The 19,675-nt window shown below is 42.9% G+C and overlaps 1 protein-coding gene across 1 annotated transcript in view; it reads left to right on the top strand.

Moving 5' to 3' along the window:
- Positions 1-2,187: 2,187 nt before the first annotated feature.
- Positions 2,188-19,675, top strand: part of RIT2 (Ras like without CAAX 2) — a 257,074-nt gene continuing 239,586 nt past the window's right edge. Inside the window, exon 1 of the mRNA XM_024192874.2 lies at positions 2,188-2,290. Coding sequence (XP_024048642.2) covers positions 2,188-2,290 — 103 coding nt within the window. The remainder of the gene's footprint in view (positions 2,291-19,675) is intronic.

Below are 19,675 nucleotides of genomic sequence, written 5' to 3'. Positions count from 1 at the left end.
GCTAATGGGAATCTTCTCATTGACTTCACCTGGAGTTGGATTGATCCCAGTCTGAATGGGCTGGTGGAGCTGCTCTCTGACCATTTGTGTTCATTAAGGATCCCATGGCACATTTTGTACAACTAGCTGAGGTAATGTCAGTGTCTTGGCTAAATTCCATCTTAAGTAATTACATTCTGCCTCCTTACATTCCCCCTGGAGTTTCAAATGATTATAGTGTTACTCACTGTATAAAGCAGTGAGATGCAGTGTTAATGGCATGTTCCACTACATCCATCCAGCTATCTATATGGAAAAGCTGCACTAGAGAATTATTTACCTATTCTGATCCAATGATTGCTATGTTTTCTCCAGAATATATTGGGGGGGGACATTCTCAGTTCAGTGCATGATATTGGTGTGTGTTCAACACACACATTTATATCTGCCACCTTATTGTGAACTGCTTGTCTAAATCCTTGCACAATGAACTGAAATGTAAGACCTTCCCACAGCTTTTGTCTAAAGCTACTTCCCTCCCCAAAAAAGTCACTGGCTAGTGGGGGGGGGGGGGGGGGGGGAGAGCAAAATAGAATATGGACTTTAACGAAAGTTGCTGGGTGCTTACCAGTTTTGCAAATCAGTCCAGTTACAGTATTTGGGAGTCTAAAAAAGGATTTAAATTTAGACTCCTATTATAAACTTTGGCCTTTAGTACTTAATTGAAATGAACCTCTGGATTTCTCGAATAGGTCTGGTCAAAAATTTTGCATCAAAGATTTTTGCTCAGGAAACATTGAGTTTTTGATTAGACAAAATGTTACACGGAAAGAGCCTACATTCCTCACATCCGAGTTTTCATCAGAAAACTAAAACATTGAAAACTGACCATTTTCAGCCAAAAACCAAGAAAATGTAAATGTCTCCCGAAAAATTTAAGTTTCCAGTTTTTTGACAAAAAGTCAACCCCCCGGATCATCTCCTCCCATCCCTATTTTCCAACCAGTTCTACTACTGATTTTTTTTTCCATTTTAAAGCCTGGATGCTACTTTCTGTCAATTGTTTAAATCTTGTGACACAATTACAAGAAGTGAAGGAGTAGGAACAAAGCCTTCCAGATGTGCACGCACGTTCCTGAGCAACCCCATGATCTCAGCAGTTACCTTTGTCTTTCTTCTATTCCCATTCCCTCCCTCTATAAACCTTTTGAGTTGTGTTCAGGCTTTGCCTATTTGCTATTCATTATCCGGGTTGCTCAGTTGGTCAGATAAGTCACATGGTATTTTTCCTGCTTCCTGAGTGGGTAGCTGAAATATTTTAAAAAGGAGAATAATAAATAATGAACTGCTGGTAAAACTATTTGGCCAGATAATCCCTGGTTGCTAAAATCTATGGACAATGGTTGGATAAGCATGGAAATATTTGTAAATCCCAGAAGTTTCAAACACTCACAAATAATTAGTGATGTTTCTCAAATAGTGGCCATTTTTCATGAAATTTGTTTTTAATCTTTTCATGGGAAGAAAAATCAAATTTCTACAAATAATCATATTGAATCAAACTCAACACTTCTATCTGTGAACGATACTAAAACAATGGATGCTATGGAAAATCCTAAAATGTAGAGGTTGTGTTATTTGTGAAACGGTTGAAAAACAGAAAAAAGAGTATTTAATAAAGCTGTCTCTTAATTTTCTGGAAATGGATGATTCAACTGAGTGCAAATCTGGCAACTTCAGTCAACACAGGCTAACACCCCAGTGGCAAAGCAACTGGCTGATACGCCTCCATTCTCTCTTTAAAATAAAATAAGTTCTGCTTTGAGAAGCTTAAACATTAAGAGATATTTAATCAATTTTTCCCCCCGAGGCTCCGCTTAGTTAAAATCTAATGACACAGAAACAACCATACGCACCAGAGCTCCTGAGCTTTACAAAACTGCTTCTGTCCAGGAAGAGATACATAGAGAGAATGATACAGAGATGGGAGGGGGCAGAGAGAGATTTTTATTGGAAGCTGTTAAAGTGGTTGCTATGAGACCTTCTCCAGCTACCACAGGAACAGCCGTGAGTGTGAGGCTGATAAATCGTACCTCTTGTATCATACCTTCCTTTTTTTATGCTGCTTTTATAGTTGTTTAAGATCAGAGCAAGCACCTGTCAGTTGCTTTTTCTTCCTTCTCACTCTCCTCTGGTCCCTTGTGCAAGATGGAGCTAGAAAATGAAATGATCAGCTCCTCCAGCAATTCTTCAGCAGGCTCCAGGGAGTACAAGGTGGTGATGCTGGGAGCTGGGGGAGTTGGCAAAAGCGGTAAGTTTTTTAATTAACAGCAGGGGGTGGGTCAGAGTATAAACTTCTGAGAACAAGGTTGGCTTAATAAGGGGCTTCTCCCCCACCCCCTGTTCTGTTGAAGATGGTTTGGATTAAAAAAAAATTGAAATTAACGACTAGGGGCATGAGTCAGCTTAATTTTGTTGCAGAGAAAAATGTTGTAGTACTTTTTTTTTCTTAGACAGCCTTCTCTTTCCTTTACAGACATTGGGGTACAGTCAGCTTGCTGCTGTTAGCTTACTGTTCCGTTCTGCATATGGCAATGCCACTGTAGCGCTTTTTAAGGGGTATTGGCACCTTGGGCAGTGTACGTGTAACTTGTGGGCCTGTAAATCATCCTTCATAGAGGCATGTGAGAGAGACCACTTGCAAAACCGACTGCCAAGTCAGGTCTGCCGTGGAAAGTGAGGAGGATGACACAGCTTCCAAGTTACTTCTTTACTGTGTGTCATTATGGCTCTGCTGGTGGTACTCGCACCTCCTGCCTGGAAAGTTATAGGATGCATGTCTGAGTGTCTCTCCAGTTGACAAGGTTGATACCCAGCATATTTTAATATCGCTGTCCAGTGCTGGAAAGACATGATATTGTCTGTGGTGGCATCTCTTCAGAGGAGCTATTATTTTTCTCTGGATGAGGTTTTCTTTTTCTCAGATGTTATCACCTTTTGATTTATTCTCACTGACACTAACGTTCCCTGATCTTTAAAAAAAGAAAAGAAAAGAAAAGAAAAGACTTTGCTGAGCATGCAGGGTCTGTCTTGGTAGCCAGCATATTTAACCCAGCACAACAAGTATATAATGAAATCTGCTGGAAATGACTATACAACTGGGATACAGAATTTCACAGACTAGCCTCCATGCAAGTCGGAGGGCAGGCAGAATAAACAAGCTGTAAAACTAAACTACTGATATGTAGACAAGCCAAGCACTGTTTGCGACCTACCTGGTAAGACTAGATGATGATAGTTATATTTTAAGCAGTGAGGATATCATTCTGTATATCCATATGCTGTAGCCAGTGTTCCATTTGGTTTTAGTTTTAGGGTTGCATCCTTCATCTAAGAGGACTATACCCCATCAATATTAATCTAACCAAGCAGGTGACAATTTTTGCAGTGGTATATTGAGAAATGATTGCTGTTCGCTACATAAAACACGAACAATTGGACTTCTTATGTTATTTTACTGCATGTATTTCCCAACTCACTTTTCTGCAGCAAGCAGGATCTCTGTGAAATATCTTTCTATTGTAACTTTCAACAAACCAATACTTGTTTTTGCTGAGAGTATCCCAAAGGTGGCAGCAATTTTTTCTACTTCGTTTATGCAAGCACCATTTATTCTAAAAGAGTAGTTCCCCAACCACTGTGACATTTCAAAGTAAAGATATACATGCTGCAATATTGATAATGGAATTGGATTATGGGAGATGAATCTCAGACACAAATTAAGGAAACTTCAAAGGGTTAATAATTTCTAGTATTTGAAAAGTCATGATGCCCTCATGAAGCTTATTCCAACTAATCCAAATCTTCTTGCTTTGGAAATTAAATTGATGGTTTCATTTAAACAAGACTTCTAATATTTTGGAATTTCCTGATCCAGCCCTGGTTGGAAGCAAGCAAAGCAGATGGAGCATGTGTGTGGAGCGGGGCGGGGGGATTAGAACAAGGAGCAATGGTCTCAAGTTGCAGTGAGAGATGTTTAGGTTGGATATTAGGAAAACCTATTTCACTAGGAGAGTGGTGAAGCACTGAAAAGGGTTATCTAGGGAGCTGGTGGAATCTCCATCCTTAGAAGTTTTTAAGGCTTGGCTTGACAAAGCCCTGGCTAGGGTGATATAGTTGGGGTTGGTCCTGTTTTGAGCAGGGGGTTGGACTAGATGACCTCTTGAGGTCTCTTCCAACCCTAATCTTCTATGATTCAATCAAAATTAAGAACTATATTGCACACCCCATACTCACACTGAGTAACGTGTTACTCCATAAACAGCCTCACTGAATTCCATGGGACTACTCATATTGTCAGTTATTGTTCAACATGATTAAGGAGTTCACAATCTGTCCCCATATGAACATTTATTGACTATGGAAAGACATAGATTTTGTTGAATTTTGCGGTAAAGTTCAGGCAATTCCTTATCTGATGCAAAATAACTCATAGACTCTAAGGTCAGAAGGGACAATTATGATAATTTAGTCTGACTTCCTGCACGTTTCAGTTCACAGAACCACACCCACCTATTCCTGCAATAGACCAGTAACCTCTGGCTGAGTTATTGAAGTCCTCAAACCATGCTTTAAAGACTTCAAGTTATTCATCCCTACATACAACACAGATATGGGCAGCTAAGGAACCTCTACTTCCCCACAGTCATTCCTGGCCTGGAAACTACACAGGAACTTATTCATTTGGTGCCACTGGTGTATTATGAAATCACTGATATAAAAAAAATCCTGCAGAAAAGTTTTTCTCTTCTTTTAAGCATCTGCACTTCTGCCTTTGTATTGATTTGTAAGGAGGAGGGAAGAAATATAATAAGAAAATATGGCTTTAAAGGGTTTATGACACGGCCAAAATCATGCAGCATTGGAGAGCTAACTACCAAAAAAACCCGCTGTCTTAAGATGTCCCACCTAGGTTTGCAAAGCCAAGACTTTTGGTTTCTTATCTTAAACACGATAAACTCAACAAGCAAATGTATGGCTTTTATTTATCACTAAGGTGCTTCTTTACTAGACTCGTGCCCAGTTCTGCTTTCATTTACCATCACATTAGTATCATTGATATAAATAGAAGAAGAATGTGGCCCAATTTTATAAGTGCTAGGGAAAATATCTGCAATAAAATACCAATTGTTGTGCAAAAGAATCACCTGTTTTGGGATCATAAGAACATAAAAACGGCCATACTGGGTCAGACTAAAGGTCCATCTAGCCCAGTATCCTGTCTTCCAACAGTGGCAAATGCCAGGGGCCCCAGAGGGAATGAACAGAACAGCTAACTTTCACCAGGTTGGCAAAAAGTTTTGATCAAATCTAGATGCAGTTTTGAATTAACCTGGAATAATTTATGGCTTGTACAGAAATCATGTGAGATTTGCTGTTAATCGTAGTTTTGGAGGGAGAAATAACAGGTGAAATATGCTGAAGTTTGTTCCTATCCTGAATGTGAAAGTAAAATGTGGATGTTGAGATATTGTGATCAAATCCAAAATTATAATGTATATACAAATTCCCATGAAGATGGCAACAAAAGTTGATTTTAGTTGGGGATTGGTCCTGCTTCGAGCAGGGGAATGGACTAGATGACCTCCTGAGGTCTCTTCCAACCCTAATATTCTATGATTGAAAAGCCAATGGAAAAATAAGGGCAGAAGTCAACTGAAATTTGATCTGTTACCAATAGAGCTGACAGATTTCTGCTGAAAATCCTGGTCCAGGGAGAGATGAAATACGGCTGGAACCCCAAACCTGAATGCTTTCAATCTTTAGGTGGAGTCATATTTGGGATTTGAATCTCAAGATTTGGTTCCAGATTGGATTGCAAAATTGGCAGGGGCCTAGTTTCTGGTTCTGACTGGATAGTGCTGAACTGTTTTTCTTGCAAGATTATGTCCTAAAATGGCAGATATCTTAGAATAGCCAATCTCACAACACTTATCCCATTCAGTGTAGCAGAAATCTTACAGGAAGAGCTAATGAAATCTTAATGGTGGGGCATCCAGAATTAACCCTAGTTCCTGAACCCATATCTCGAATCCTATCCTAAATCCCAACCAAAATCAGATCTGAACATCACCTCCTCGCTCATTGCTAGTTAAGAATAGTCATGTGTTAACTTCAAAAGGTTTTAAGGATTCTGAATTTAAGGGTCCCAAATTTGCAATTTCATCCAACAAACAATAATTGCATCTATTTTACTCCAGGGCAGGGAGAAGCCAGCTTTGTTTTATGAGCTTATTTCAATTAAGGTACAGAGACAAAGCTACTCAGGCATATTATAACGGGGCAAATAGTTTCACTATAGTTAATGAGGAAGTGATAGTGTTCTGTTCTGTTCTTCAAAAGTAAGCTGACCACTATATATTATGTTTTGAAAAGAGAGATCCCTTTCTGAATTCTAGAGGAATATTAAAATGTTATTTCAACCAGCTTGGGGCTGAGACCAAGTAAAGCCATTCATCTTTCAGTGCTTTGATTCAAGATGGACCCAAAGTCTGCACTTTGAAACCCTGCTGCCTTGGAGGCCGTTTGGACCTGAAAGCAAATTTTTCACTGGTCCTGTTTTATAATGATCTGTACTAGGGTGACCAGATGTCCCGATTTTATCAGGACTGTCCCGATATTTACTTATTTGTCCTGCATCCCGACCGATGTTCGGTTGGGACGCGAATTGTCCTGATATATTGCGCTCCGGCGCACAGGCAGAGGGGGCTTGCTCTCCCCCGCCCCAACTCCGCCCCCTTCCTCCCCCATTGGATCCCTCCCCAAATTCCTGCCCTTGCCACGCCCCCTCACTGCCCCATTGGATCCCTCCCCAAATCCCCGCCCTGGCCCCGCCTCTTCCCCAAGCACGCCGCATTCATCCTCCTCACCCCTCCCTCCCAGGCTTGCGCTAATCAGCTGTATGGCGGTGCAAGCGCTGGAGGAGGGGGGAGAAGCAGGATGTGGCAGCCAGCTCAGGGGAGGTGGAGGCGGAGCGGAGGTGAGCTGGTGTGGAGGGGCGGGGCGTGGAGCTGCCGGTGGGTGCTCAGCCCCCACCAATTTTTCCTATGCTCCGGCTTTTCTTTTCTTTTTTCCCTCCTCCACCGGCTCTTGGGTTTGTTTGTTTTTTGCTCTGCCGGGGCACACCCCCTCCCCCTGCCGCATCCCGATATTTCACATCTCTCATCTGGTCACCCTAATCTGTACTAAAATCCCAACTTATCCTGTGTTGGTTTGTAAGGTTCATAAACCTTAGTTAGTCTTTTGACAAAGTGTGTGTGTGTGTGTGTGTGTGTGTGTGTGTGTGTGTGTGTGTGTGTGCGCGCGCGCGCACGTGATAGGGAGAGATTAGAGAGAGAGGAGAGAGAGAGATTGGGTTTGTTTATAAATATTATTCATAGCGCTGGGCGTGGGTGGTGAATCTAGTTCCAGGAGAGACCCCAGCTAAGCAATACAGTCTAACCAGCTTGGTTTAACCCCCTATTTTATTCAGTAATACACAAAAGAACAGCCACTGAATTCTGGAGGCCCTTCATTTCCAGCTTAATTTTAACACCACCAATAATAATTAATTACAACACACTCTGTGAAACATTTGTATAAGCCTCTCAGCTAATTATCGCTAAGCATAGCATAAAACACAAACAAGTTGAGCTATCCTAACATTTGAATAAAATAACTGTGCCTCAAGAGGGATGTTATTTCCTAAAGGATGCTTCAATGCTGGTCAGATTTGTCTATGTCCTGATAGAAGTCAGACCTGCCTGGCTGCATGAAGATGATCGGCTATGTTACTCATAATACCATTTAGACAAAGCCAATTTATTGATGGTAAAAGGTGCTGTTGCTTTGGAGTTGCCCCCTCACCTGACCTGAAGGGATCATGTCTAGGGTCAGAAGTAGAGATTTTCAAAAACTTTGCATTGAAAGAGTTTTTTTAGAATGGAAAATGGCTATTTTTTCTCTCCCAAGAAATGAGCATGTTTGAGAAATGTTCAGTTTGGCATTGGAAAAATGAAAACCTGATGATATAAATGATGATAGGTTTAGCAACCCCAAAACCCAAATATTTTCTGCCAGAAAACCCACACCATTTTTGATTGTCGGGTGTTCAACTAAAAATCAGAGAAATTATGAAGGACATTTTTTTTGTATGCACACACAAAGAAAAATGCCTTTCCTCACCCGATCTAGTCAGCAGTATTTAACTGTTCCACAGTCCATTCATTCTGTTCATTCTCTCTGATCCTGACAGCTGCACAAATGCCCCAGTCCTGCAAACATGTAAGCAGGTGAATAGTCCACTGATTTCAGGATATTTTTGCAGAATCAGGACCAAATTGGTAACCGTAGCCCTGGCTTTTGGGAGGTGAAAAGGTATGCTCTAGAAACTGGACTGAAACCACAAACTCATACCACTTGAGTTTATAAACAGCCTTTTAGTGGGGCAGTTTCTCTGTCCTGCTCTGCTCCCTCTCCAGCTAGTGCAAAGGAGTAGAGACTGGGTGTGTGCTTTTCCTGGCGGATTTCTTCAGTGGTGGGAGGTCCCCAGGAAACGTAGTGACATTATAACCAGCTTGTATACCACCTGCCTTACAGGTACACCACAGGGGATATGTTAGGAATTTGGCTGTAGCATTATGGACTCTGGCTAAGCACAGCTGCTGGATTGTCCTTTGGGGACTATTGCCATGTGGTACAAGTTAGAGCAGCCCCCAGGGTGTTCCAGGGCCAAGCAGAGAACCAAATCTCCTGGTTCACTGAGCATAAACTTGATGAATCAGACAACCTGGTCCAGCAACTCCAGTAACAGTTTCAAAGTTCATATCTGCACTTCAAACACATTGGGCCCAGTTCATGCGGGCAGGGGACTGGACTCGATGACCTCTCGAGGTCCCTTTCAGTCCTAGAATCTATGAATCTATGAATCTCTGCTGTAATGCCAGTGAATTTAGACTTAGTAGATAGGTGTGTCACAAAACATATACAATATGCAACGTACACAACACAGTACTACATTTTGCACAGTATTAGGTCTTAATCCTGCATTGTGATCAATACAGGGGCAGCACTCACCCTCTACAGATCACAGTGCAGGCCTGGACCTTTGTGTGGTAGTATACAATAGATCACAGCTGCACAAGACAGGGATTGATTTCTCTGAGTGGAAAGTGACGAGCACTCGGCGGATGCTACTGAAACTGAATAATAATAAGAACACATACAGGATTGTCTCTGATCAATCAGTAAAACTCACCCCTACCATAACATTCTTCTCCTTCCTTCTTTTCTAACCCACCTTCAAACTACCCTTTTAAGAGAAGGTCTAGGAGAACAGACTGGCCTGGGGTGTCAACAAATGTGAGCTCTGCTGAACCTGATGGGAATGGCATGTCAGTAGTTACACGTCTCAACGACTCCTTTAATCATTTCAATAAATCTGTTTGGTTATGGTACAAAGTGGGGGTGGGGGTGGGAGAGGGGATGCCATTGAAAGTAGCTGCAGAAGTAAAAACTCAAAAGGTGTGGTTGTGACCCTCGCGGATGTGTAATTTTTAATCCTATGCCAGGCTATATATCGTGGGGTGCAGCACAGGGGAGAGAGCAACTTTTAGGAGGCTACTGTTTCCTCTCCCCCATGTATGTGAGCAAAGCCTTGACTCTGCCCGCAATGTGCCCGCCTGCTCGACTCAACCAGCACAGTGGAAGAAAGAATCTGTACCAGACACAGGGTTTACTCACATTACTTGCCCTCAGGCACAAGAGGCGAGACAGGGACCAGACTCTTACTCCTAGGTCATGTCTATGCTCCAGATGTCCGCTGGCATAGTTATTTCAGTCAGGATTGTGAAGAGAAGAGATCCCTGGCCATCACAGCTAAACTGGCAAAAGCCCCTAGTGCAGACAAAGCTATAATTGCAACATTACACTTTTATCAGTATATTTTATAACAGGGCAGCCTGCCCCTTTAAAGACCAGGAGGGCCAGCCCTGTACAATTAGCCTTGCTACGGCATTGCTGGGTGCTTGGACTTAAGAGGAGGATGGGAGCAAGTTCTCTCCTGGCCCAGGGATATGTCCCAAAGACCAACCCACCTGCAGAGATGGTGTATGCAACAGACATACCAGGGGTGACAGTAGCTCCTCCCTATGCTACTCCACAGACTCATCTATGAGGGGCTGGGTGAGATCTGAGGAGAGGGTTTCTGTGGCTGATGAGCATGGGGCAAAGGTCTTTGCCCAACAGAGCAGCTCTCAAACTCAAATGACAAAATGCTTGCAGGTGCAGGAACTGGCTGTGTTCCAGGCAGCAATAAGTGTTGTAAAATAGGGGATCAAAGGCAAGCAGAGAGGGCATTGGTGTCTGGAAAGCAAGAGCTGGGTTCTCTAACTAATGGGAAGCCAGAGAAAGCTGGGTTTAGAGACCAGGTCTTGTTTACTGAACAGTTTAAAGACATTCTGACAACCCCAGAACAGGCCCCACAGCTCCAAGAGGGACTAATGTGTATAGTCTAGTGACAGAACTGTGGGAGCCCCTGGCAGAGATAAGGGACAGGGAGCAGTAGCTTGAGGCCACGTGATGTGCAGTGGGACCCCAGACCGTCCCTCATGGAGAAGCAGAGGATTGTAGTCACTGTCTCACTCTCGATCAGTATACCTGGGGGCAACTGGTATAAGAGCACCAGGAGACTCTAAGGGAGAGGAGCCTTCTAATCTCAATGGTCAGTAAGCTTGAAGGGGAGCTAGAGCATCTACAAGCACAGACCCCAACACAACCCTGAGGCAGAAGACATAAATAAATCAGGTCTGAAGAGTACAGGAGAGGACCTCCTAGATTATAGAGCTTGCCCTCGGGCTGGGCAAGGTTGGGGGGTGGCGTGTAATGAGTGACCTGGGGCCAGTCAGTCCTGTTCAGTAAGCTGTGTCCCGCAACACCTGTGCTGAGCATTGGACTTAAAGAGGAAAGCCCAGCAGTTGGATGCTGACTGGGGAGGAGAGCAGCCAGACTGCTCCTACCTGGGGGCCAGAAGCCTGCTTGAAGGCTAGCAGCTGTCTGAGGAGTGTGCCAGCCAGAGCCCTTTGTAGGAGGGTGGGCCTGGACTGGATGGTTGAGCAGACCAGAGAACATGTACCTGTTGGTGGGTGTTGAGACAGCCCGTTGCACCTTGGGCCTGCCTGTAAGGAAGGGGGCTGGATGCCAAACCTGGCTAGGCCAAAGATTTCTTTCCTTTTGTGCTTTTGCTGTAATTTATCTAAGGGACTCTGTTACCCTGGGAGGGGTTGAATTTTCTAATGTGGCTTGGCCGGAGGGTCAAGTCATATCTGTGGCTGGAATAGTCCAAAGAACATGGTGGGGAAACTGAGGCAGAAAGGCTGCCGTGCCAAACTATGCTGCAAGGGGGTGCTCTGGGATGGTGAGTCTTGTTGTAAGTTTCTTTCTCTTGGGGTGGGGCTGGAATAAGATATACCAGCAAAAGCAGTTTTGCTAATTTACTCTGCATCCACACTCAGAATGCTTTTCTGGTCTAGTATACTGGTAGTCCTATACTGGCATAAAGCAGACATGGCCTTAGACACAATCTGGTTCCTGATCTGCTCCTGGTTAAGCACAACTACACATTGCCCCTTACTTAGACTTTTGGTAAAACCACAATGTAGCCCCCAAAGGCTTCTAGAGGTTAAAAAGTGAGGGTGAGATTCTGTCACCTGCATTCTCACTGAGTACTACCTCCTAGGATAAGTAGGTCACAGTGATCTCAAAGAGACAATTGAAGGACTAGGGTACTGGTCAGCATGAGTTAGCTTGAAAAACAGTGGCCCTTTGAGTGCGTACACTTCTAGCAGATTGCAATTAATGGTGGCTGACTTTGTCTCTGTTTCAGAAGCCATTTTAACTAACAGGTTCAGAGTTTACTTTTGTGCTGCTGTTGCTGTACAAACTCCTCTGTTTCATAGTGAATGAAATGTGAGCCATCCCTGGATTAATAAATAGACATATTAATAAATAAATGTTCCCTCTCTTTTCTACTTAAAGAACGGTAACATGTTTGTGATCCACTCGGCAGGATGAAGCACATGGCTCATTCATTTATTTTATGAATTTGGATAGACATCAGGGACAGAATTGTTTGCCTCAGGGATGAGAGTTAAAGATATTTCATTATTGTGGCTGTTCATGCCGTTCAGTAGCTGGAGAGGAGGAGGATTCCATTGTGGCTCTTGTGTGTACATTTAATAGGATGATTTCTGTAGGTCAAATACCAATTGGCTATTGAGAACACTATAAGTAAGACAGGGCCGGCTCCAGGGTTTTGGCCGCCCCAAGCAGCCAAACAAACAAACAAAAAGCTGTGATCACGATCTGCGGTGGCAATTCGGCGGGAGGTCCTTCGCTCTGAGCAGGAGTGAGGGACCATCCGCCGAATTGCCGCCGAACAGCTGGACGTGCCGCCCCTCTCCGAAGTGGCCACCCCAAGCACCTGCTTGGTAAGCTGGTGCCTGGATCCGGCCCTGACGTAAGTACATAACATAAAAATGGCCATACTAGGTCAGACTGATGGTCCATCTAGCTCAGTATCCTGTCTTCTGACAGTGGCCAATGCCAGGTGGGAATGAACGGAACAGGGCAATTTCAAGTGATCCATCCCCTGTCATCCAGTCCCACTTTCTGGTAGTCCGAGGTTTAGGGACACCCAGAGCAGAGGGTTGTGTCCCTGACCATCTTCGCTAATAGCCATTGATGGGCCTATCCTCCATGCCTAGCCTTCACTCTTCTACTGATCACTAGCCCACCTAAGGCCTGAATCAGGGAAGCATTTAAGCACATGATTAAGTCATAAGATCATAAGAACTGTATGCAGTCCCGGTCCCTTCAATACCTGAAAGCTGGTGCCAAATTGGAGAGAGTTCAGAGAAAGTCAACAAAAATTATTAAAGGGCCTAGAAAATTTCATTTATGATGCCAGATGAGTAAAAGACCCATATTTGTATAGCTTGGTCAAATAATACACCAGGATTCTCCACTGTGTTACGTACACATGGATAAAGTAGTGTAACATAGTCAAGAATCAGGCCCAGTGTCTACATTGGAGATGACAGTCTATCATATTTCAAGGGTGTAAATATCAAGGAAGAGACGAACTGCTTCTAGGAATTGGTGGAAGCACCCATGACCATTTGGCTAGGAGTAATGGAATGAAATGTTCAGATAAAAGCTAAGAGCATGTATAAACATTCAGTCTATCTATAAGGAGTTCACTCCCCATGGTTTCTAGGCCGGTAGGGTATCTATCTGTAACCATTTGCTAAGAGTGAGGTTGATTAGATTATGGAATAGTCTCCCAAGGTTGGTGGAAGTCCCAGCTCTGGTACCATTTTTAGCTGAGCAAAACAGAATGGAGGAGAATGAACTGTAGAGACCAGTCCTATACTGTCAAGAGAATGGGTCAGGTGACTAGAAGAGCTTTTCCGTTTCTAATTTCTATAATTATCATGTGTTCCTCTCTGCCACTGGGGAGAGTCCTGCACACACTTAGGCACTTGAAGTCAACAGGACGACTCACATGTGTAACGTTACTCACATGCCTAAATGTTTGCAGGATCGGTGCCTTCCTCAGTGTCTCTGGTTCACAATCCTGCACATCGAGCTTCTGTATGGCACTCGTGAAAAAATGAAAATCAGCCAATCACGGTGACAATGGTCGGGTTTGGAATTGAGGATCTGGTTCATCCCCAGGCCCCACTGAGTCAGGGTCTCCCTGTCACACAAACTCAGGACAGCTGAATCATGATGTGATGTGAATGTAAGGGTATGTCTACACTACAGGATTAATCCGAATTTAGATAATTCGAATTTGGGAAACAGGTTGTATAAATTCGATTGTGCGCGGCCACACTAAGCACCTTAATTCGGTTTTAAACCACATTAATTCGGTGGTGTGCGGCCACACTACCCCATTAACTTAAACACAGTAATTCGGTGGTGTGCGTCCACACTAACCCTAATTCGAATTAACAAAATCGATTTAGGCTCTACTCCGTTCGTCGAGGTGGAGTACAGAAATCGATTTAAAGGGCCCTTTAATTCGAATTAACTGGCTCTGTAGTGTGGACGGGTGAAGGGTTAATTCGGATTAAGGCAGCTAAATCCGAATTAAAGTCCTAGTGTAGACCAGGCCTAAGTCACCAGTGGTTACATGAACATATCTGGTTTTCACCTGCAGACTAATTCAAAGAGGTTTTCCAGTCACTACTGTAGATGGGGACTATGTTGCTAGTTTTCTTTTCACTTCTAATTGGTTCTTAGGAAGGAAAGGAACCCTTTTGACTGTTGAATTGTTTACACAACAAAAGCAGTCTAGCTACAAAAGCCTCCATATGGAAGCATTTCTGTCCTGCTGGTCCCAAGTAAACTCTGAAATAAGGAAATAAACAGGGCTGCACGACAATGATTGGGCACTGCCCGTCCCTTTGCTGTACACCATCTGTGAGGCAGCCACAGGGGCTGCATTTTCCATTCTAACCCATCCCTGCTGCTGAGCCAAGCCATCTGCAGTTCAGGGCACATAATAACTGCTGTAGTTAGGACGAAGAGGGGAATTCATTAGAGACCCTTCAAAGCACAAACACAAGAATCTGTGTTTTGTTTGTTTGTTTTTCTGCTGCTTTCATCTACTCTCCTTCTATGCTTTCCCTTTCACTTCCCTTATCCTTTTCCACTTTTAATTTCTCCACTGACTTTAATTAAATTCCCTCTAAGCCTGCAAGCTTTTATTTTGTTTTTCCTGTATAAAGAGAAGCAAGGGAAGTCATCAGACTCACACAGTTCTACTGACTTGTTCTGCCTGCATTGAAAGCACTATGCGGGGGCTTAGTTGTGTAGCACTCACCGACTCGGGAAGCCACCCTGCTGCAGTTTACTCGCCACGTACCTGACAGTGGGTCAGATCCCAATGGAGTGAGACCTATTGATGTCAGCTGAGGAGCAGGCTCAAATATTTCATGTCAAAGTCGCCTTGCTTGCCTGCCTCCTCCCATATAAATGCACATAGGCGGAAGCTGTAATTCAATGAAAGAGTATTCCCAGTATTGTATGCAGTGTAGCTGTAGCTGTGTCTGTCCCAGGATATTAGAGAGACAAGGTTGGTGAGGTAATATCTTTTATTGGATTAACTTCTGTTGATAGGGAAATGAGTCTTCGAGCCACACAGAGCTGCTCTTCATGTCTGAGAAAGGGACTCCGAACGTCACAGCTAAATGCAAGGTGAATTTGATCACTCTATATCCTGATACTTGACCTATCAGTTCACATTCTCAAAGGAAACCTGCACAACACTTTCAAAAGATGAGCCTGGGAACTTAAATTCATAACTCTGCTAGACACTAAAAGTCATGGACTAAACAGAGACACTAAATGTTTGGATTATTACAACAATCGGTAACCCACTAACCTCCTCTTTTTATCCTATGACTGCAGAGGTGTTAACGGCCCACACTACTCTGAATGGTCCCATGGAATATGTACTAACTACTTATGCTAAAGAATCTGTACCACCCTGCATTTTGCTGTGATACTTGGGAGTACCTTTCCTAGACCAGAAGACGAGCTTTGTGTGGCTTAAAAGCTCGTCTCTCTCACCAACAGAAGTTGGTCCAATAAATGATATTACTTCCCCCACCTTGTCTCTCTATTCCAATAATTGTTCAATTGGTATTGTGGTGTTTGCACCATACTACGGGCAACCCAATTTTCTGCAAAAAATATAACTCACATTCCCCATGTGTTCACACTAGTAAAGATCATTAACTTGACTATTTACAGAATGTAAAGAAAAAAGGGGGAACCAAATTTAAATTTGAAAACTTTAATCAATATTCATTGGATTCCCCTCCCCCCGCATCCCAGTCAAGTTTTTGATCACAGCAGAATTTAATCATGATCTGTTGGCATGATGCTGCATGTGTTTCCTCCCCGCCTACACTGACCTACAAGGTCATGCTTGATATTGTGTCATCTAACTTGAGTTAGATGAGAACAATTTGTGTTCAAACACAATAAAGCTTTATAATATAGACAAGCCCATTCACACAGTTTGTTTGCTTTGTGCAGCACAAAAGAACTGATTGGAACCTCAGTCTTGGGTTACGTGGAATGGTGCACAGTGAAATACTTTCATTTTAAAAAGGGTTATTTACAATGTTTCATACTTCCTCATGAGATCTCTGGATTCTTTGAAGGCTTCTTGTTGCTGCCATGGAATCTGGATACCCCTTGAGTGGAATATGCTTAGCTCATGCCAATGGCCAAAATCTACAATATCTTGACTGCAACTTTCCTTAACTGTCTGCAAAACAATACACCGGAGCTGCAGATTTTTAACTCAAAATGCTCACTGCTGTAAATCAACATAGCCATATTGACTTAGATGGAGTTATGGTGCCTTAAACCAGCTGAGCACCTGGGTCACAGAAACCTAGAGCTTAATCCCTTTGCTGAATTGCTTTAACAGAAACGTGACTTCTTTGCTATCTATCTGTGCTCAGGATAGCTAAAAAGCAAATGTAAAGTCAGTTTCTATGTGACTAAATACAATTCTCTGTCTAAACAATCCCCTGTGTAGTGGGTATTCTGCCTCATCTCTGGAGGAGGTGGCGGAGGAGGAGATGAGAGGTCAAAATTGGGACTAGACGGAAAACAACAATTCTGTTTCATGTAAAATTGTGCGGGTTTCACAAGTTGCTTTCATTCTTCATTGGAATGAAACCAAAGCCTTCCAGTTCTTCCCGTGATAAAACATGGATGGAAGAGCCCTTTGAGAATAGTCAATAGCTCAGTGGTTTTAGTCAACAGCTCATCTTGCTGAAGATGTAGAGGACCTAGGTTTTAGTCCTTACTCTGTCAGAGTTGGAGCTGCGACTTGCATCTCAGTCTCCCACATCGCAGGTAAACTCACTAACCATTGGCTATTCTGCGTTTGCTTGCACACGGTCTCTCTGAATTGGGATATGCAAGGAAGTGGGAGAGCAGGATTTATTAAGAGAACTAAACAAGGCGGGAAGAGGATTAATCCTAAAATTGAGAGCACAACAGTAGATGAATAGATGCTGGAATATATAAAGGACACAAATGAGAGAGAATAATAAAAACAGACGTTGGAGGGGGATAAGGTAAGAAGAGTATGGTGAGAGAGAGTTTAAGACAGTGAGAATTACTCAGATCCCACAACAAGATTAATGGGCCTCTGCTTTCTGTTCTTACAACATCTACCCCCGTCAATGCTAGCTGCACCACTCCCCTTCCTGAAGGCTGCACGCTTGTGACACCTGTCCTAAGCTGCCAGAACTCACCCCTCTATATTTCGCTCCCAGTGGGTTGGCTTCCCAGTAGCCTTTGTCCACTGGCTCAAAGTTGACGGTAAGAAGTAAGAGTCACTCTGCCACTATTAGCAAATGAATCACGAACCTTTCTAGGTCAATCCTTTTCTTCCAACCCTGCCAGTGCTTTGGAACAAACTCACCCAGCCTCTAGCAGTGATGCCAGCTTATATAAATGCAGTGCCAGAGAGAACAGTGATTCACTTTGCTGTGTATCCCCCACCTGCCTCCAAAAGTGGGGTGTGGGAGCATTTAGGGACCAACTCTGAGTAGGACCAAGTGCCTTTCAAAGTCAATGGGAATGTCTCTGTGCTTTGAAGGATCAAATCCTGAGTGCAAATAGAATAATGCATCATATCACTACTTGGATATATCTCCCCCCCCCGCAGTGCCTGAAAATACAATCAGGCTCCATTTATTCCCAGCCCAAAGAAGCAAAGTACCAAGAAGCAAAGTAAAAATGTGCAGCTGTCTCTCTTCTTCTCCTAACCTTCCTTGTAAGTGATCCAGCAGATACACTCACTCTCCTTTTTCTGATCATTTATTTAAATATGCACTGAAGTAACATCAACCTACTCCTATTAAAAAGGGGGAGAGATGGCTGTAAGGAGAGCTATAAAAATAAATTGCCAGGGACTATAACCATTGGAGAAAAAAAACAACATTTCCCTAAGATATAGTCAAGTAAAAATTATTTAAATGTAAAATAAGTAAAGCACATTTTCACCTGTTTATTGAAAACTAGTTGTTAAAGCCTTGACATGTTAGTCAAGGATGAATTATTGAAGACACTGCCAAACCCATTGAGATAACCACTTTCCACTGATTGACAGTGACAATATATGAAAGGAACAGAATATTTGGTGATTGAATGCCTTTCATTCCTCAATGTCATCCGCCTGAAAAGGACTTTGGATCAAATCAATTTGCGATATCGGAGTGTTTATTTCTAACGCATCACTGTCCCTGCTGGACGAATCTCAGTCGTTTACATTTCTTAATCAAGTAGTTACTTGATTTATCCTTAGCTGATGTAAAGGAGCATAGTTACACTGAAGTCAATGGAATTATGCCAGTTTGCATGAGCAGAGCGTCTTGCCCCTTGTTCTAGAATTAGGTAGAAAACAGAAGAATTAGGGATCCTGCATTGGCACCTTATTCTGTGAGGTTCTAACCACTTCCTGTCTGGTTTTGAGCACCCTCAATTCCCAATGAAGTTAATGAAGCTGAGGGCACTCAGCACTTACAGCACTGGGACCCAAAGGGAAGCCTTTCATATCTATGCCATGAATATATGCAGAATAAATAGTATGATGTGTGCCTGAGAGCGGGAGAGAAATTAGGTTAGATTATCGTGGTCTTTGCTATGACGCCAAGACTGCTCCGATAATGACCCAGGCAAAACAGAATACATAACGGCAGAAATGCTGCTGGAACATTCCCGAAAGGATTCGCAGTGTTCATCAAAGCTTGGTTCAGGTTCAATGCAATGGACAAAATCTCATGAATAATTCATTTTGAATCTAGTGCATAAACTGTTGATGAAAAACTAGAAAGTGCTTCACAATGGAATTATTTGCACTTGTTTCTCTCCCCACCCCCAAGCCCCTTCCTTTGCATGGACTTTACTTTTACTATGGAAGAATTCATGAGGGCTGTGGTAGAGGTAAAATAGCACCTATTTGTGTTGGGGGGATGTATGCAGCCCACACTATTATTCCCTTTTATGTTTCTCATAAACTACTTTTAAGTGTAGTGCTTGTTAATAAAAAATATTGTTATTAAAAATATGGGGGGGGGGGTTGAAGGGCTTTGATTTGTAAATAATTGTGTACTAGGCATTTTTCCATTCTTACTCTAAACTTTCTGTATATTCCTTTTAGATTTTTAAAAATCACACACATGGTAGTAAGTGATAGCTTTGTGACTAATATTATTTGCATTATCATCACGCGTAGGAGCCTCAGTCATGGACCGGGTTAACTATAGATAGAGTGGGACTTATTGTTCCCTCTGTGGCTTCTGAGTCATGTCTGTTTTGCTCGGTGATAAGTGTCAGCTCAGCACAGCAGAGTCGGAATGTGTAACTGCCAGAGATATATGGAAAAAGCAAGCTCTGCCTCATGCATCACAAAGAAAACTGGAAGCTAACTACTGATTACGGAATCTTTGTTTGCCCTTAACATTGGAGCAGAAAGAGCACAGCTCAATTTTCAGCTGCTAGGCTGGGTTTGCAGAGCTGGAAGACAGAAAAATGAGGCTTTAATCAAAAGGAGAAAATTTGA

Source organism: Terrapene carolina, unplaced genomic scaffold, assembly GCF_002925995.2.
Source record: "Terrapene carolina triunguis isolate 2854851 unplaced genomic scaffold, T_m_triunguis-2.0 Scaffold69, whole genome shotgun sequence".
NCBI lineage: Eukaryota > Metazoa > Chordata > Testudines > Emydidae > Terrapene > Terrapene triunguis.
Note: the sequence above shows the minus strand (reverse complement) of the source record. Positions and strands in the feature narration are given on the sequence as shown.